This window comes from Eretmochelys imbricata, chromosome 8 (assembly GCF_965152235.1).
Source record: "Eretmochelys imbricata isolate rEreImb1 chromosome 8, rEreImb1.hap1, whole genome shotgun sequence".
Classification (NCBI taxonomy): domain Eukaryota; kingdom Metazoa; phylum Chordata; order Testudines; family Cheloniidae; genus Eretmochelys; species Eretmochelys imbricata.
This window is the reverse complement of record NC_135579.1, coordinates 15,056,107-15,075,889: the sequence shown is the minus strand read 5'-3', so window position 1 is coordinate 15,075,889 and position 19,783 is coordinate 15,056,107. Positions and strand designations below refer to the sequence as shown.

The 19,783-nt window shown below is 43.0% G+C and overlaps 1 protein-coding gene across 1 annotated transcript in view; it reads right to left on the bottom strand.

Annotated features, from left to right (window-relative positions):
• Window positions 1-577: 577 nt before the first annotated feature.
• Window positions 578-19,783, bottom strand: part of PDLIM4 (PDZ and LIM domain 4) — a 96,466-nt gene continuing 77,260 nt past the window's right edge. The window contains exons 5-7 of the mRNA XM_077824943.1: window positions 14,621-14,778; window positions 7,689-7,809; window positions 578-5,739 (exon numbers count right to left, since the gene is read on the bottom strand). Of these exons, the coding sequence (XP_077681069.1) occupies window positions 5,535-5,739; window positions 7,689-7,809; window positions 14,621-14,778 (484 nt within the window). The 3' untranslated portion in view covers window positions 578-5,534. The remainder of the gene's footprint in view (window positions 5,740-7,688; window positions 7,810-14,620; window positions 14,779-19,783) is intronic.

Below are 19,783 nucleotides of genomic sequence, written 5' to 3'. Positions count from 1 at the left end.
GCAACACAACTGCAACAACACTGCAAACACAATAAATCAATAACATTATTTCCCAAAGGAAATCTGCACTGAGAACATGTACCTTCTGTTTATATAATGGCATGCCCTGTATCCACCTGTGTTTGGACACTGTGGGAACAATATGCACACAGCATGCATGACCTAATGGGACAACAGGGAGATTCATTGCTTGATAAACAACCTAGGCTCCACCGAGCAGAAACCTTGAGTAATGTAGGAACCTCTAGAATATCTCCTGCACCACTCCCCTCTGAGACCCTGATGCATGATTCTTTTTGGAAAAGGGGGGAATGGCTGGGGTGCCCCATGGCCACATTGGGCTGTGGGCAGCCAGCATATGTTAGAGCTGGGGAAGGGGATCTCACAGAGTTAACAGTTCATTCAGCGAAAACTCCATTGCAATTCTGATCTGTTCCATTTGGCATTGCAGGACGCTTCTCTTGAGGTGGATCCTTACATGAGTCCAGTTCTGGGCACCACATTTCAGGAAAGATGTGGACAAATTGGAGAAAGTCCAGAGCAACAACTCAGCTATAATGAATGAGAGACAGGAAACTGACAGTACCACTTTATTTTGTATTTCATACAAACGCTCTCCCCCAAATGCTTTACAGAGTTAAATAATAGAGTTAACAGACACTTGTGGTATTTACAAGGTTCATTCTTGTCACTAGCCTGGTAAGGCAGGTAGAACAGCAGTCTGGTTTTAGTCACTTGTTACAAGACAAATAATGTGAGCAAAATGGAATCAGTCCAGAAACTAATTTACCACAGGATATTATTGTGTGAGGTGGCTCCGTTTTTAAGCTACTCAGGGGAGCAAATGAGTTGATTACTCATAAGAAAGAGTGGCCATGAGACAAGTGTATGGAAATTTTGATTTGTGGGAACTTATTTTCAAATGAAAACAGAGGTAAGTTTGAATCCCTAAGGTCAGATCTTGCCAGCATTGTTATTTATATAACAGCTAAATGAGACCACTGAGGATGCCTAAGTGAATGGTTTGCTTGATTTATACATTCAAACACAAGGGTAATGAAGCAATTTACGAATGTCTAAGGTGTGCCTCATGTTAGTGTCACAACACATCTGAAGAGTGTGCTGGACACCTGCAGTGTGAAAAACCGCCTTACAAATGGAGCTGAACAGAAGATACAGGTGCTGGAAAGTGATAGATGGCTCAACCTGACAATTACGCCGTTCTCACAACAATACATTTGGAAAAGCTAGGTAGGCCAGTCTCTTAGTACTCTTCCTCCTGCCCAGTCAAGCCTGTACTCAATCCTGTTTGTTCAGAAACGTCCATGTTCTGCTCTATGTCACTATGCTTCTGACGTATTGCCAGGTCCCCATCTGATTATCGTTACACATGCCTACATGGCATTAACTATCATTCTCTGTTGACACAAATATTTGAATAATGAGAAAATGGGTAAGGGCCTGAAGAGGATGGTTGACTATTTATTTCTCTGTGGGAACCAGAAGGATGTAAAGTGTCTGTTGCAAGCCAAGCAAATCCAATGGGCTTACATGCTTGTGTCCGTATCTGATGATATTACACAATGGGTTTCTGAGAGGGCACTGACAACAAGGGAAAATGACTTTTCAATTTTAAATCTTGGTGTTTGATTAAAAAGATACTTCATGCTTCCTTCCCAACTTCCATCTGAGTTATGTCAAGGTGCTTGACAACAACCCTGCGAAGAAGTCTGACACTCATCGTACACATGGGGAAACCGAGGCAGGGAGCGGGGTTAAGAGACTTGCCTCAGGTCCCACAGGAAGCCTATGGCACGACTGGTAGCACGCCTCATAATTTTTTTTCTCCTAGTTCTGGACTACCATGACTTCTCATTTAGCAGACAATTAGCTACAGGGCACATGAGAAAATGAACATGGACTTTTAAGGAGAGCAATAAAACCAGAGGAAATGAACCACAAGCAATATTTATAGACGAAGTGCAAAGAGATCAATTGTTAGCGATGATACATCAGCATGTAAAAACCCGAACAAACCCAAAAAACAGATAAGGCAGACACCCACTTCACAAAACATATTATAACCAATTAACCTGGGCCCAGTAATGTACGAGGTTAAAAAACTAAGCAGAAATGAACATGAATGACAATTGCGAAGTAATAAGCTTCCAGTAGTGGCGGGCAAACACAGTGCAATAATATTTTATACTTGATTAGGAGTTTAGTAGTACAGCTAATCATTTACAGTTGCCCAAAGTATTTATGTTCAGATGGTCCAACTCCTTAAGAAAGGCTAAGCATACATAAAGGGAGAACTAGACTCAGCTATCTATGGGACAGAACCCCCTTACGTTACCTGTACCTTAATAATTAAACCCGATCCTCACTGAAGGGAGTTGCAAGCCATGGTGTGGATGGATTTACAGACCTGATGCAGGTTTTGATGGTGAGTACAGGAGATAAAAGGGGGAAAGGTATTTTCCATTACCAGGAGAAACACATGGGGCTAAGGGACAGCGCATCAATGCCATAGCCTTTTGTCTCTTGGGATGAACTCTGGGTTCAAATCCTGAGCAGATCACAAGCGAAAACAAGCTACTGTCTAAACCACATTGTAAAACTACTTCACCATTCTGCAGGATGGGTAACTTTTGTTTGGGGGAAGTTCAGGCCTGGCATGGAAGGTGCATTGTTGGTCAGGATTAAACTGCATAACTGTGAAGAAAAAAAACCCAGCCAGCCAGCCCTTATTTATCAAAATGTCAAGCTTTAAGCAGTGCTATTAGGCTCTCACTTCCACTAGCATCACTGTAATCACTGATCCACTGAATGCATGAAACAAAAGCGAGAATGGATATGCTGTCAGCTGGAATGACCCTCACTCTCTCACACAGAGAGATGCCCTCACCCTGCCACCAGAAGAATTCCTGTAAATGAGTTAGACATACATGAACAGTAGCAGCCTTATATTTATGAATTACCAGACTTGTCTGCGCTGCTGCTAGGTGGCATCTGGACTCAGGATTTCTTGACCCTGGCTTCTCATGCAGCCTGCCAATACTGCAGCACATTCAGCACTAGGAAAATTTGAATACCAGCGCTATGCCAGCAACCGGTTTCAGCAATACAGGGTTAACCATGTGTCCCACTCTAGCAGGCCAACCTCCCTCCTGTGATCCATCATAGCGTCAAACAGAATAAAGACTATGCCACTCAAACCCTCACAGCCTCTCCGTTTCACAGTGTGATGTAGCAGCCATAGGAAGGACGATTTCTACAGGTGATTTCTACGCCTAACACTAGCCAACAGATCTTTTTTTCTGACCTCCTTCCAGGACCCCATTTCTCAGACCCCTTTTCGGGAAAGCAGACAGGAGAAAGAGGGGCAGGCCGGTTGCCCCATCTATACTGTTTTGTGCCTGTCCAGAAGAGGCAGCTGTGTATCAGAGTGTTTTGCATTCCTCACAATTCTCTGCACTGAAGCGGGGGGAGGGAGGGGGAGAAGTAGGGGAAAGGGGCTACTGCTCCTAGGCAGAAATAGCACCCCCCATCTGATAGTAACTCGTTCTGGCATTGAGAAATAATGCTGTCCTGGGCTGTACAATTCAAACCACAACAACACATTCTTTTCTGGGGAGTGATCAAAACCTATGATTTGCCCAGGACGGAACTGAATGTTTGCACTGAATGTTTTACTAGTAGCTGTGTGGCATGCCGAGGGGGGGTCTTGTGTTTCTCAGAGTTACTGTTGATGCTCTTTAACTGCTAAGAAAAAGACCAGAACTATAACCAGGATACGGTAACCCTGGCAACCATGCAGTTCAATGTTCGGCTTTCCGACACAGAAAAAAGGTGATTTGTTTTCTGCTCGGTTTTTAAACTACGTCTACAGTTCAAAAGGTCGGATATTCCAGCAAGCGGAATGTCTCCAACCCCCACTGATCCCAAAGGGAGTTGGGGGAACTATAGTCCACCAGTTTTCAGTGGAATGCACTCTACCTCTATCTGAAGTGCAAATTCAATTCATAGGGGTGCCTAGTGTATGGTGGTTATTGGGGCAACTGCATCCTACTGCCTCTTCCGGTGGGAGAGATCAGCAGCAGGACACATGACCTTTCTAAAAGAAAAATGTTTCCAGGCTTCTTATTTTTAATGTGCTGGTAATGCAGGGGTAAGGTTTCCAAAGCAGTGCATGGGGGAAATTGGCCACATGGCTTCCATTAGCATGAGTGGTACTCAAGCAGCCAAATCTCAGCTCACGGCTTACAAACGGCCCAACGTTCAGCCAATACTGGATGTCAGATGCTGTTCCAGCAGGATGCCCAAGGAAAATAAAACCCTCCAAACACCAGAACAAAACATCTCTCCCGACAAAACCAAACATTTCCCCAAAACAAACGGGAAACAAAATCTTGTAAATGGCTTAGGTTTGCGCTGAGCAGCAGTGGGTTTGAATCTGCTCCCACTCACTCTAGACCAGGAAGAATGAACTCAGCAGCTGCATTTACCAGTTCTGGTGCAACTTTCTAAGTTCTTGATGGATTTTGCTATTGGTTCCACAGCTGTGAAATTACAGAGAGCCAGAATGGCAGGTAGTTTTAAGAGATGCTGTACAATCCTAGGGGCCACTGAAAACAGCAAAAGCTGGATCAGACCTATGATGAACAAAAACAAAGACACCCTTTGCAGGAGGGCGAACAAGGCAGTCAAACATAGGAGCTGAAGACCAATTCAGGAATCAGCCAGGCAGCCCAATACTATGTCACGGTCCAAAGCATTAGATGCCAGAGAATTCCAGGAACTAAAAGCAAACAGAAAAGCAAACCTTATAGCAGAATGTAGGTGCACGGTGCCTTTTTGATTCTTTTTGATTGAAACCTGGATCAGGTCTGCAGATCAGGTCAGTGCCATGTCATGTAACTAGTGAATTTCACGGTGACTACTTTTTAAAAAGATCATTTTTGCACAGGACAGTCATCTCTGCTTAATATCAGATCTTGTATGAAACTCTTTCCACCCCACCACTGTGCTGCATTGCAGGAACATAGCTTCCACCTGGTCTCAATTTTTTAGCACTCAGAGTCACAGAGCAATGTGTTACAGAAAGGTATAGATCTAAAGCAATGCAATAAAAGTTAGTTTCTCTTGTTAAAGTGCCTTATTTCCTTTGAGCTTTTAAAATGTTCTCCTTACATTTTAAAATGAAGAGAAAAAAAAAAGAATACTGGTTTTATATGAAACATAGTAGAAAATTAATCAATACTTACACAGATCTTGGACAAGGCCATGGCAGAACTTATTTAAAAACCCAGCATGACAACCCAAAAGCAGAGCGTCAAAAGGAAGGAAAAAACCTGTTCATATGCTTTCAACACCATCCCCTTGAGATCCCCAGAGTAAACCGCTTTATCTCTGAATAGGCATTTTACTGAGACGCTAGTAATCGGAGTTGATTACAGACATATTTTAAAACTAGTGGCGTGCGTGTGGGTGGGCGAGTTGCCTTATGACCTCTCCAGGAATAGAGTATGCACTTAGACAAGTTCGACTTTCGCGTTTGGATAAACAGCGACAACATCATATCCTTCAGGGGGCTTAACCCTTTCCTTCGCGTGTGTTTCGCAGTACAGCTGCTCCTCGATGAAGAAATATCCCCTCTGCTTCAGGTTTAGGCCACAGTCATTGCACATGAAACATTCTGGGTGGTAGAGCTTGTCCCGAGCTTTGACAATGGTCCCTCTGTCAAGGGTAGGAGAGAAGACGGATTACAGACCAAGCTGATGTCAAAAGCCACAGCAAGTGCACTCTGGAGCAGTTTGTTCCACTGCCCAGCATAGCAAAGAAACACGAAAGTAAATGGCATTTAGTGACATTTTGAAGATATTGTTTGACCCCTGCAAACTCTTCTGCCTCAGTCCCTGATACCCACCTTGTTCCCCCTGCTGGCCGTCTAAAATCCCACTGTGTAAATCCTCTCCCTCAGCCACTGCTCTGATCATCTTGACCTCTCCTTCAAGGGCCCAGTCCTGCTTCCACTGATGTCAGTACCAAAATCCTTGTTAACATCAGTGCCCGAAGCCCTGGACTGGCTCCCTACTGCCTTCTGCATCGAGTTCTCCTCAGCTTCAAGGTGCTGCTCAACTCTCCTCTCCATCATGGTTCCCAGAGCTTCTTTTACCCCACCCACACCTCTCACCTGATCCTCCTCTTTGCTTCCTTCTCCCATGCCTGTCTCCACAACACCTCACACATGGTCACCGTTGCCTGGGACACCCTTCCCATCCCAGTGTGGCACTTCTGCATCTACTCCTTCTTTACAGCCTTCCTTGAAAACCCATTTCTTTCTCAAAGCCTATCAGCATTAGGCTGTCCCTCCACCCCCGCCCCTCAAGAGCCCAGATGGATGAAGGAGTATCTTTTACTGGACCAACTTATGTTAGTAAACTTCTGTAATAAAAGATATTGCCTCCCCCATGTTGCTGACTTTTGTCTGTCTGTTTAGGGACCATGTCTCCTCCACGTTCTGTACAGTGCAGATCACACAGATGCTGATCAACAACCATTCAGTTGATTTCAAGGTTGTTGGGAGCGGGGGGGGGGGGGGGGGAGGGGGGCGGGGCAGTGCCCTGCACCTCCTAGGAGACACTTGGCACCTTCCAGAATTGGACTTGAAGGGGATGTACATGGTAAGCCCTTTCCTACTCTTGTGGGTTGTTGCCTGACAGCCTGAATTCCTTACCCCACGCCTTGGCATAACGCTGGATCTGGAGCAATGGTTCTAAACCTATTTACCATTGTGAGCTGCAAGCCCACATCACAAGCTGCAGGTTGAGAACCACTGGTCTGGAGTATCCACATTCAGCCAGGATGATGGCAAGGAGACCTGTCTGTGAGAGCAGGGAGCCATCCCCTTAGCCGACAGCATCAGCCCTTTCACATGCTAATGTAATAAAATAACTGTCTACGCAAGCCATTTCTGGGAGATCTCCCACCATTGCACCTCCCCTGTGACAAGAATGATGAAAACATGAACACGGACAGTGCACAGGAACTTTTACCATGTTGTCAGCAAGCCCCGTTCGAACTTACTCGAACTGGTGTGCTGGTAAAAATGCCTGTATTCTGCATACCACATTGCAACAGTGGGAGCTTTCTCAAAAAAACCTCCCCAAAAACAACCCACCGCCGCAAGGCTAGTCAAGTAGACAAAGCCCTGCAGACTCTGGAGTCATCCACCAGGACTGAACCCAACAACTTCAGCATGAAAAACACTGTCCTCTTCCACTTGAGCCAAATGAGATCTCGGTTCGTTGTGGGATAATAAAAGGGTGGTAATAATTTCTGGGACCACTCACATGCATTAGGCCAGTATATTACAATAAGCATGGTAAAATCATGCGCGTCAGTAGAAATCCCGGTTACATCACGGCACTGGTCATATTTCTTTGCATCTTGAAAAGGCAACCCAGACTGTACTGGGGAATGTCACCTCATTCCGATTTTTTTATCTTGTGTACAGGTCTGGCTAGCAAAAAAATAGGAAGGCTTGGAGGACTCTGCTGTAAATATTAATAGAGCCACTTCTAATAGATGAATACCACAATAGAGTTCTTGTGACTATGTTAATTGGCCTGCTCCATTGCATGTTGTTATTGACCTCGAATGCTATGGAGAGATCATGTACTTACACGATCCCATTTCCACATCTGGTGCACTCAGGAAGCATCTGCAATCCAGACATGGCACCACCGAGTTTTGATACTGGAGATTTGATGTTTCTTGGGCCAGTCAGCCGGTCGAGTTTTTCACCTGCCAAGAGTTTTGAAAAGACACAGATTAAAAGCTGACCTCTATTTTAGAGGAGAGATGTGATACCTGGGAAAACATGATATACATATTGCAACAGAAAACTCTTCTTGCAATTTGCGTAACAAAGAAAATGGTGGGACCAATCGGACTTTAGCAAATTCAGCATTTAAGTTCATAGAACACTGATAGGCCTCACATAAATCCATGGTACATCATAATGAAGCCAGCAGGGTCAGTAACTAACTGCTCAGAATGGTAGCAATGAAATGGCTGAAATATAACCATTGATTACCACATCACCATTTAATCGTACATCCTCAACAATCTAAACAGACCCCATCAATCTAAACAGACCAGGGCTGAATTTGTTTGAGAGATTTTTTTGGGGAGCTAAGAGGCAGAGATGGGGAGAGAAAAGCACACTGATGAAATCATAGAGGAGCAGAACAGAGGGAGTGGGTTCTATCTGAGTAAGATTAGATGTACTGTTTTTTTACATCTATGACCAGTCAAAGAGAAAAAGATTAAAACCTTTTGGAGCACAGGGAAAACCAAAAGAAATAAACCAAACAATAACACAGTTAAGTGTATTTTTCTTCTTAGGAGATGTATTTGTTTTATTACATCTGTCGTGAGTAAGGAAGACTTTTGTGAGCCGAAAACAAAAGTAAATCAGCATGTTAGAAGCTGACTTTTTTCTTGGCATTAAGTTTTGTTTTACATCGGAGATCAGCCAAACTAAAAGGAAGCAATGAAAGCTTTATGCATAGTAACTGGTGCACTCTCTCATACGTGTGTGTGCGCATATATATATATATAGCAAGAGAGTGTATACAAATAGTGAGTGTTTATATATATATACACACACACACACACACACTCACATGGATACATGTACATTGCCAAAAACTGTAAAACTTAACAACATACATGACTAACTGTGAGATTTTCCAGAATCCCCTGTCGCCCACCAGATCACAGTTGCAATTCTGAATATACTCATCCAAGCCCCCATTCAGCAAAGAACTTTAAGCATATGATTAATTTTAGGCACATGCTTAAATTTCATTAACCTCCATGGGACTTTAGCATGTGCTTACGTGCTGTGCTGAATAGGAGTAAGTACTCACCACACGGCTACTTTGGAGCTTTAATAGCTTTAATTCTGCCCTAAAGTGCTTAATACAGCTTTAAAAAATTCTGTGTATATAAAAGTTCATTCTTAGCATTTTTGATCAATCAGGGTATCATTCCTCCAGGCTGTTTACTGAACGTGTCCCTATTGTTATAAACAGATTCACACAGTATTTCTGACTTGCATTACTCAGTGGTGCTTCCCTTTCTTTTTGCTGAGAATTCATTTTCCCAAATGATTTGGGGATGAGAGAAGCACCTCCTCTTCCCTTTTAGAATAAGGACGTAACAGGTAGGACAACTTGCTTTGCTTTCAACCCAGAAAGACAGATCAGTGCATTTCAGCTCTAGCAGTTACCAGCATGACTGTACTTTCATCCTTGTAGAAACTGTTTGCCTTTAATGTAGAGAAGGCTATTCAATTATAGAATTAAGAAGTGAGCAAAGGACCCAAAAAACTCTCTCCCTCCCAAAGTCAGGGTTTTTTTGGGGGAGGGCCTTTTAATCATTTCTCTGTCTTTGCACAGTGACAGTCTTAGCCATTGACACTGAGCCAAAGCATGATAGTGCTCATGATTTTACCATCAAACAACTAAGATCATGAAAACCAAACTCCCTCCCAGCCCCCCATGAGTAAAACACAATGTTAATGATTTCAGAAGACTTGGCATAAGACAGCCCCTTGCTCTATGCGCAACTGACTGCCCAAGCAACCCACTGAGACTGTTAAGCCAAAGAGGCCTCCAGTGTGTTTGGTTGGACTCAAGCAAAACTCGTTTGCTGAGATTTTCTGTGGAGCATGGACTGACACAATCGTGCACAAGGTCAGACCTCACAGCACTGAGAGATGCTGTATTTGAGCTATTCATATATTCATTTGCCAGTTTTTAAAATATCACCCTACACTTGAAGCTGCTCTTATTCCTAAACTAGGGAACTGGGATGATTTCGACAGAGGTGGGGATAGAGAAAGAGATTTTAAAACAAGGTAGGATCTTCAAAACTCTCACCAGAATGCTAGGTCCTTTCCCTCTGTTTCTGCAGACACAGAGCCCCACAATAATTTATGTTCCTCAGCTAGGCAGCTACTAACTTTAACTAAACATTCTTGTCTATGCTTTGTGGTTAGAGGGCTCATCTTTCATGGTTGAGGGGCACCTATTGAGGCAACTGTTATGTTTCTTTACAAATCCTGTCAGATTCCCAGCAGGAAACACTTCTTATTAGAGGCACAGTGTGAGGCCAATCATCATAAAGAAAAAACACTGCTTCTGGCAGGAAAATTTTCCATATCCCCAGTCCTTCATGTGAAATACCAGGTTCCCTAAGACTAAGAAGATCCTGCCTTCAAAGGGACACCGTAGACTAGTCTAGGACCTGAAATGTACATTTCTTCTTTTTTGTATTTATTTTTTAAAAGGGGGAAAAGGAAGATCTGAAGAACCCGGATACAAATTAAAAAGAAAACGGCATGATTTCAAAAACAACAATGAACCTAAATATCTTAAACGGAATCTCTATTACTGAGACTCCCCAATACAATAACATTTCCCTAGTGCACCAGAACCCAGAAGTGAAATAATTTACCCCAAAGTGAAAGGGATTAGTCTAGTTCCGTCATCCAAGCTGAATGAAATGCAAAAGAAGCTTAAATTAAGAAAAATACATTCAGATTTTATAATGTTTACTTTTTAATTACCTATGAGTTTTATGCTGACAGAATCTCTGCAGAAGAGAGTATTTCATTTTTAATCCTTTACAAAATGAACACCAATAACTTAACAATCAATGCTCCTGGCCTGGTTCTGTGGCTGCAAAACTTGTCAGGGATTCACCAGCCTCATGTAAAAATCACTAGGAGAACAGAACCAGGTGTAAAGTAAGAGAGAAAAAAGGATGGTGCTGGCCTAGAATGAAGATCTGAATTGTCCAGCTTGCTGACCATTTGGTTGATATCTGTCATCAGTTTTGGAATTCCAGACTCTGACAACATTGTGCTGCCATGTTACCAGAGGTTGGCATTGTAATAAACTCCATGTGGGAGGGCAGGGGGCAGTTCTTCAAAAAATCTTTTTAAATAGTGTTGCACTTTTAAGATACCCTATTAAAATCTTGTAAAAGAAAGGCTCCACTGTGCTAGTTAGGTCTCGTCATGAGAGGATGGAAGAAGGGGAGGAGACAATAGTCATTTACAAGCTTCAACTCCAGCACTTTCTACTCGCTTCCTCCCAATAATGAGGTTCTTGGGTACGTACAGTTGTGCACTGTCAAAAGACACAAAGGCACAATTGGATCCTGCTGTTACTGCCAGCTAATCATGCATTTGCCCTGCCAGCCTAGAATGGAATAGAACTTCTATGCCTAGGAGTACCATGGCTAATCTCATATTTCACGCTTTTCCAAAAGTAAGTTATTGGCCCTTCTCCTTGCCTACAAAATGTAAACGGCTGCTAGGGTTGAAAGCTGATTTTCCCAAAGATCATAGCTTATTCTCAGGCCTCCTGCACTCACCCAGGCCTGGTCTTTGGGATCTGTAACGCTCATAGCCACATATTCTTCCAGGTCTTCGAGGACCCCAGGCCGCACTGTGGGTGTGGGGGAGCAGTGCCACCTAGAGTGCACGGATGATGTTTTTAGGGCTCCCACAAACTCCCTCAGAGCCACTTGCCTACAGCAGGGGACTGGCAGTAACCTGATGATGGTAAAGCAAGGCAGTGATATTCGACGGAACCCGGAACTGTCTGCCTGCCCTTCATCGCCTCCCCAGGCCAGACCTGGTCTCAGTGATACGGACAAAGTGGGCAGTGCTTTGGAATGGCAGGGTGCAGAAAACCGTTCTGTTCCAGCCAGCCATGTCCACAATGTGGCGGGTGGAGAGTCTGCCAGCCCAAACACCAAATAACATTAGGCCACTCCGTAGCACCTCTTTTCTTCGGCTCTCAAATGCCTTTGCAAACATTTGGGCCCAATCCTGCTCACCGGTGGAAGTTGCGTCACTGCTTTCAGTAGGTACAAGATATTGCTTGTCATGAATTAAGTCTTGCAATAGCCTAGTGAGGTAGGAAAATATTCTCAGTAATTTTACGTACAGAGAAACTGAGGCACAACAAAGCTGTGTTACCAAACTCTGGCAATTTTATCCCAAGCCTTGCAATAGTTGTTGTTTTTCCTTAAAGTCCCAGCTCCTTGAGTCATGTAGGAATATCAGTCTTCTTGCAGAGAAAAGCTTGAAAATTTAAACCCTAAAGGCCCAAAACTCACAAAGTGAACAAAACATTTATTGTTTAAAATCTTGTGGCTTTTTAAGACAATCTCATAATTTTTGCAGTCTGGCTCACGATTTTTGTAGGGTTGGAGACGAGTGGACAACATTCAGCTAAACTATGGGCTTTGTTATGTTCTATAGGAAGCTGACTGTGGGACTGCGATTAGAACGGAGACCTCTGACTCCCAGTATTATGTCTGTTCATGTAAATGCCACTTATTTAAATTGAAACGGTGGGCGAGGTCATATCTTTTATTGGACCAACTTCCGTGGGTGAGAGAAACAAGCTTTTGAGCTTACACAGAGCTGTCCTTCAGGTCTTCAGCACCCAAAGAAGAGTTCTGCGTAAGCTCAAAAGCTTGTCCGTCTCACCAGCAGAAGTTGGTCCGCTAAAAGATATTACCTCACCCACCCTGTTTCTCTAATATCCTGGGACCAACATGGCTACAACAACATTGCATACATTTATTTAAATAGGCAACTGATATTCTATTAATTATGCCCCCAACTGTTTCTAAAATATTACATCTGTATGAATGTTTCTAGGAAAACAGCCGCCGTGTGCATCCAATCTGCAAACCTGGACACCTTCCACAGGATGCCCAAAGCCTGAGTTTGGATGCAGAAAGCACACAGATGCTAATCTGGGCTGTGCATTCAGGTACCCAGGTTTCAAACCTGCCCTCTGGGAGTTCACCGCCTTTGGAACATTTATTGCTGGAGACGTGTTCGCGTGTCCAGTCATTCCAAGTCTCAGCACAAAGGAGGTGAGCTTGAAAACAACAAGAACCAGAACAGTCAGTTTCCTAGTTTCCTTTCAAAGTGCTTTCCAGGCCTGTGGAATGATTCAGTAGAGAATTACATAGAGGCTGTCAGCCAGGTCTTTTTCTCAAGGGATGATGTGGCTCAGCCCAGAGTGTGGAGTCTAATCCTTCCACAGGCAAGCAGCCAATGTATGCACACCTGTGCAATAACACGGAAAATCTGAGCAGAGGTTTGCCAGTGACCAGGTAATACCTTTGCACACTGTCACAATCTCATTTCCCAGCATCCACATAAGCAATGAAAGAAGATGAAGGTTGCTGGCCGGGTTAGTTGCTGAAGTGGTTGTGGCCGGTGGGACCGGAGTGCCAGGAGCATGTGTGAACAAGCTCTCTACAATGGAAGTGCAGAGGAGGTTGCTAATCCTGTTTGAGAACTTGTGGAAGTGGGAGAGCCAAAATCCAGCCTCTGAAGTATCCCAAAGACTGAACTAAAGACATTCCTGCCCAGTCACACACCAAATGCTTTACATAGACGTCTACAGCTCTGCCTCAAGCACTAATCTCTTTCAAGTGGTCCAGACACACCAAACTGGGCTGGATGAAAGCAAGGCTGTGGTTTTGTTCTCAAGTTCAATACATTTCTTTCCACATACTTAAGATCAGTGTCACTGCATCACACCAGATTTCAGCTGTCCCAGCCCGTGTGTGTAATGTGAAGGAGACAATGCAGAGACCTTCCTCGCTTGTGCCTCTGCCACAGCCTGGGTGGGGGCTGTCTGGTGTTGTTAGCCCCCGACATAGCTAGGAAGGATGAAGAAAGAGAGGTCCAGTGGTTAAGGCTTTGGCCCATGACTTGGCAGAGGAGGGTTCAAATCCCTGTGTGACCAAGTCACTTAACCTCTCTGAGCCTCAGCTTCCCATCAGTAAAATGGGAATAACAGCATTTCCCTGCATCAAAGAGGTGTTATGAGGACAAATACACTAAAGATACTACAGTAACAGGCAGCAAGCGGTGGAGCCAACTCTTGCGGTAGATGGGCAGAGAGTGTCAGGGTCCTCGCCTCATATCCTGTTCCCACTCATCAGAGTAACTGGGTACAGCTGCAGGGGGATGTGTGACTACACTCTGCTATGGTTCAAAGGGTGGCATTGCTTCTTCTTCATTGTATGCTCCCCAGCGTAATTCTGGCAAAGTCAGCAGAAATTCTCCCAGCCATTCCTGTTGCACTGTACCACGACCTGCTCAGTGCTGTAAAGCCAGGCTCTGGCCTACTCCGATGAGTGAGCACCATACAGTTACCTCTGTGGGGAGCAGTCACCTTAGTATTGAAGCACTGATGTTGCAAGCTTGGAAGGGCTTTTAATGTGTACCTTTGGATCATAAAAACAAATAATTCTTCCTGTTACACCAGCACAACCTCAGTGAAGTCAACAGGATTGCTCCAGCATAGCTGTGAAGAGCATGTGACCCACTGACTCTTTCATGAGAAAAAGAGAAGGTGTTGAAACATGTAGGTTTTCCCCCTTGTAGGGCGTATTATATTCATAGGTAACAAACCGACGTAGAGGACCCTAAGAATTAGGAGGCTTGGGGGACTCTTTGGAAAATTCTGTATGTACAAACAATCTAAGATGCTGTCTTCCTTACCATTCTCTCCGGCTTCTAACATGCCCTGCAAATACCGGAACGATCCAGACTGCTTAGGCTCTGAAGCTGGCTTTTCATAATCCTGGAGCATCTTGTACACATCTGACTCCATGTCAATCCCATTTCTGCTTCTCGGGAGAGGTTTTAAAGGGTCAGCACTATTTAAAAGCAAAGCAATGTCAGATGGTAAGCAGCCATTGCATTGAGGACAGGAACAAGATTCACAGCTAATTAGGGAAGGGTGAACTCCATGGGGTTGGAAGTTTTATGAGCAGCCCCAAATGTTCTGTGCTTCACCAAACAAGTCTGCATTTCATTAAACTTTTTCACCCATAAATTATATCCACGTTTATTTTCACAGAGATTTAATTAAATACTCCATTCCCATGTTTTCTACCTACAGCAAAGCTTGCTCTAGGGAAACAAACATGCAAACCATGAAAGATAAACTAGTATGTTGCTTGCTCTTCTATTGTGCAATATAACTAAGACTTGACCAGTTACCAAGAGTCTTAGACAAAGGGCAGCTGCTAAAAAGCTTCGTAAATTACTGTGCCACACATGAAATGTACTGAAAAAATTCATTAAACTAATGACTCAGTGCTATGGAAGCCACCCATCCATCGTTAAATGACCTGACATCTGAGGTATTTTTTGTTGTTGCCAACCACAGCCCCTGTGGATATGATGACAGGTTTCAGAGCGGTAGCTGTGTTAGTCTGTATCAGCAAAAAGAACGAGGAGTACTTGTGGCACCTTAGAGACTAACAAATTTATTTGAGCATAAGCTTTTATGGGCTAAAACCCACCTCATCGATGCATACAGTAGGAAGATAATACAAACACACACAGAGAACATGAAAAAAGGGGAACTGCCATACCAACTCTAACGAGAGTAATCAATTAAGGTGGGCTATTATCAGCAGGAGAAAAAAACTTTTGTAGTAATAATCAGGATGGTCCATTTCAAACAGTTGACAAGAAGGTGTGAGTAACAGCAGGGGGAAAATTAGCATGGGGAAATAGTTTTTAGTTTGCGTAATAACTCATCCACTCCCAGTCTTTATTCAAGCCTAATTTAATGGTGTCCAGTTTGCAAATTAATTCCAGTTCTGCAGTTTCTCATTGGAGTCTGTTTTTGAAGTTTTTTTGTTGAATAATTGAGACTTTTAGGTCTATTTCCCCATGCTAATTTTCCCCCTGCTGTTACTCACACCTTCTTGTCAACTGTTTGAAATGGACCATCCTGATTATCACTACAAAAGTTTTTTTTCTCCTGCTAATAATAGCCCACCTTAATTGATTACTCTTGTTAGAGTTGGTATGGCAACTCCACTTTTTTCATGTTCTCTGTGTATATATCTTCCTACTGTATTTTCCACTGCATGCATCTGATGAAGTGGGCTTCAGCCCACGAAAGCTTATGCTCAAATAAATTTGTTAGTCTCTAACGTGCCACAAGTACTCCTCGTTCTTTTTGTGGATATGATGTTATCTCCAGTGAACGCACCTTTCTAATCCAGTTTCCTTCTGGATAATTCTGCATTGAAAAGGCCAGTGGTATTTGTCCGAGAAAGTCCAAGTGTTAAAAAAACAATAAAAATACCGGGCCCACAAAAATGACCACTAAACAAATTAAAAAAAAACACCCTCCAGACGTCCTATTTTATCACATTCTCTCCCATGTTCTTTGATCCCACATTGTCTGTTTAGATTGTAAATTCTTTGGGGCAGGGAATTGTCTATGTTCAAAGCACCAAGCACAATATCGTGTGCAACTGAAACAAACAATATATAGTAACGAAGGCCCTGATTCAACAATCCATCCTAATACAGCAAAGCTCTAAAAGGACATGCTTATGTTCCATTGACTTCAAAGAGACTTTAGCAAATGCTTACACACATTGTTGAACAGAGAAGGTCTTAAGCGTATGTTTAAATGCTTTTGTTGAACTGGGGCCTGATAGCATAATATAGCACCTGGGGGCAGGGACTTTGTCTTACTTGTCTGTAAAGTGCCATGCACGTCAATGTCTTTATAAAAACAATAAAAATAGCCAGAGCTCTTAATCCCCATCAGACAGCATAACATATCTTACTCATCATGAGTCACTGTCTCCACCAGCATTGCATTCATGCCAGTACATAAATCAAACAAAATTCACTTTCAACAATGCAAAAGGTTGCATTTTCTGGAAGTAATCTGAATCTCAGACTCCTGCTGTGCCCAGCTTCTGTTTGGAATGTGCAGTTGTTGGTGGGAAACTTAGGAACTCAAAGCTAAACCTGCAAGATCGGACAAGCAGGACTTGATTTTTCTAACATTCTAGTGGGCAGTTAGTGATCTCTTCATCAAGTCAGCAGTGGCAGGACTGGATTGGTCACCACGGATGGAGATGCCATTATATACAGTAGAGGAACAAGATCCACAACTAATTAGGGAAGGGCGTACCACATACTCTATGGGGTTTAAGGTTCTGCAAACTGCCCTGGGTGTTCTGTGTGTCACCAAACAAGTCTGCATTTGATTAAACATTTTCATCCATGCATTACATTCTACTTTATTTTCACAAAGATCCAATTAAACTCCCTTTCCTCCCGCAATGTTTTTCTGCCTATAGGGAAGCCTGTTCTAGGGAAACAATTATGCAAGCCATGAAGCAATCTATGCATAATTCTCTGAAAGTTGTGATGCCCATGAAATCTTGAGTCAGCGAGCTGAGCTGTTGCTGCTGAGAATCGTTGAGTGGACATGGGACTGCAAGTTGTTGCAGCATCTACCACCGGTGACTTGAACCTGACTCTGCAGATTCTGTGCCAGTTGCTCCGGTGTCCTTTCTGCATGTCTGAAGTTCCCTAACTACCTTGTTACAGTGCTGTTATCTGTCAAGTCACGTGTTTTCAACTAGGGAGTAAACTTGTGTTTTATCAAATCCAGGCAAATCACATACTTGGAAAAGACTGAGTTCATGACCCAATTTTGAACCTATGAATGCGTTCAAAATCAAGCACAAATGCACTCACTCATCACTTAGGCTAATCCCCCTGTTTTTAACCAAGGTATACAAAGCCAAATTCTGCTCTCAGTGATTCCTGTGCCATCTCAACAACTTCAGCATCATTAACGTCAATGTGGCTGTACGAATGTAACAGAGGGCAGAATTTGGCTCATCACCCCGAGGTGTGAATTAGTACAGACACACAGTACTCCACAATCTGAAAAAGCTTCTTCACCACTGGGAATTAATATGGGCATTTTTCCTAGTTCAGAACTAATGTGTGACATAAATTACCAACAGCCTCAAACAAAGATACTCCAGTACGCAAGCTGGGCTGCATCAAAGTTTCAGCTATTCAGCGGAGCTGTGTGTGGCTAGAAAAGTGTTTTCTTTTCTATAAGCACTAATATACCTCAGCCTGCCAAACAGCTGCATTCACCTAGATTTATAGATGTACCAATTTATTTGACTTAGTTTTGTATGAAAACCATAATCCCAAAATCTGCTCCAAAGCTTCACTTGGAAGACTAGTCACTATACAATAGAAATCATAGCTTCTACGGGGCAAAAACCTTTGATAAGCGTCTGGTGGACAAATGCTTCCTTAAAACAAGATACTGAAGTTTATGACAAACTCAGGACCATTAGCATCATCCCACATTGGGATCTCATCTGGTGATTGCTACCCTATCCAGTTCCATTAGCAGTAGAAGGATCTGAATCAAGTAGGGTCCAAATTCAGTAGTGATATAAATGATGGGGTAAGTTATACAATGGGTGTCAGTCAGAAAAGGCTATGCCTGGCTGTAATTGATGAACTAGAGTAAAATGTACTAGTTTGGCATTAAATGGACAGGCAAAACAAAAGTACAACTTCAGCCAACCTGATATCCACACCAGCTTGGCATCCTACAGGTAAACTGGGAGTGATGTGGGGATAGGCAGAGTGGGGGAGATCTTGATTTTATTTCACAGCTTCCTGTTAATTGTTTGCCCTCCTACATACATCCCTTCTGTCCCCCCACTCAGTTACATGTTATTTGCTCATCTACTAAATGTTTAATTGGTGCAATTTATGCCATTTGGCCACTGACATTACAGCACGTGTAGATTACAATTTGTGTAATTGGCACCACTGAATTTGGCCCACAGACTCTCACAGGTGTTACCCTCATTTGCTCTAGGAAGCCTTTTGCTGAAACTGGCCCTGGTCCTTTCTGGTGAGCACAGAATAACATGCCGACCTCCACCTCTGGAGAGACTGCAGAAGTTAACAGAGGTGGTTACAAAAATCCATCTGAAATCCACACTTGAAGGGCAACTGTCAACTTGTTTTTGTTTTTTTTTAATTGAATACGTAAAAAAAAAACCCCAGCAGTTGCTGACAGAACCTCATTAAATAGCATGTTCTGATTTTATTTTTACAGATGCCTTTGAAAATATTTACCCTGGTTCATGTACAGAAGGGTTTTTTCGTCCACAGAAAAACAGAGTAACTGGCTATATGGAGGAAACAATGAGAGTGACTCTGCACAGTGTGTTCTCAAATGTACAAAATAAACTTAAAAATAGAGAAAATCATTTTTATTGCCAATATCTGTCAGTTATGGTTAGTTTAGGTGTTACTTGGAAGCATAATAGGTACACCATTTTCAGACAAAAATATGGTTTTTCCAAGTAGGAAACTTCCTTTCAAGGAAATGGCTAGTCAGAATGTTCAAACGTATAGACTATTGACCAGTTTTACTGAATACAGAGAAAGATGCAAGTACCAAGTCATCGTTGCTTATAGACCATCACTGGACTGGTTGTGTTGTAGCTCAGTTATGTGATGGAGCCAATCATTCGTACTTCCAAAATACTAATATGTTATGTCAACATAAGCTAAACTGCATGAAGAGAACTTTTGCTGTAGCAAAGCCGTTTAGTTGTGTTTAGCAGAATGGGGTTCTGGTCCTTGATTGGGCTCCTAGGCGCTATGATAATACAAACAATAATAAATATCTAGCTACCTTGGTATAACATGCTTATGTATTGTACTGAGTGCCATAAGGGGCACACAAACATCAGCTGCACACGGCATAGACCTACATAAAATAAACAAACACTGACTTCTGCTCCCATATGGCATTTTGATTAGAAACTTGAACCTTCAGCTCCAAGA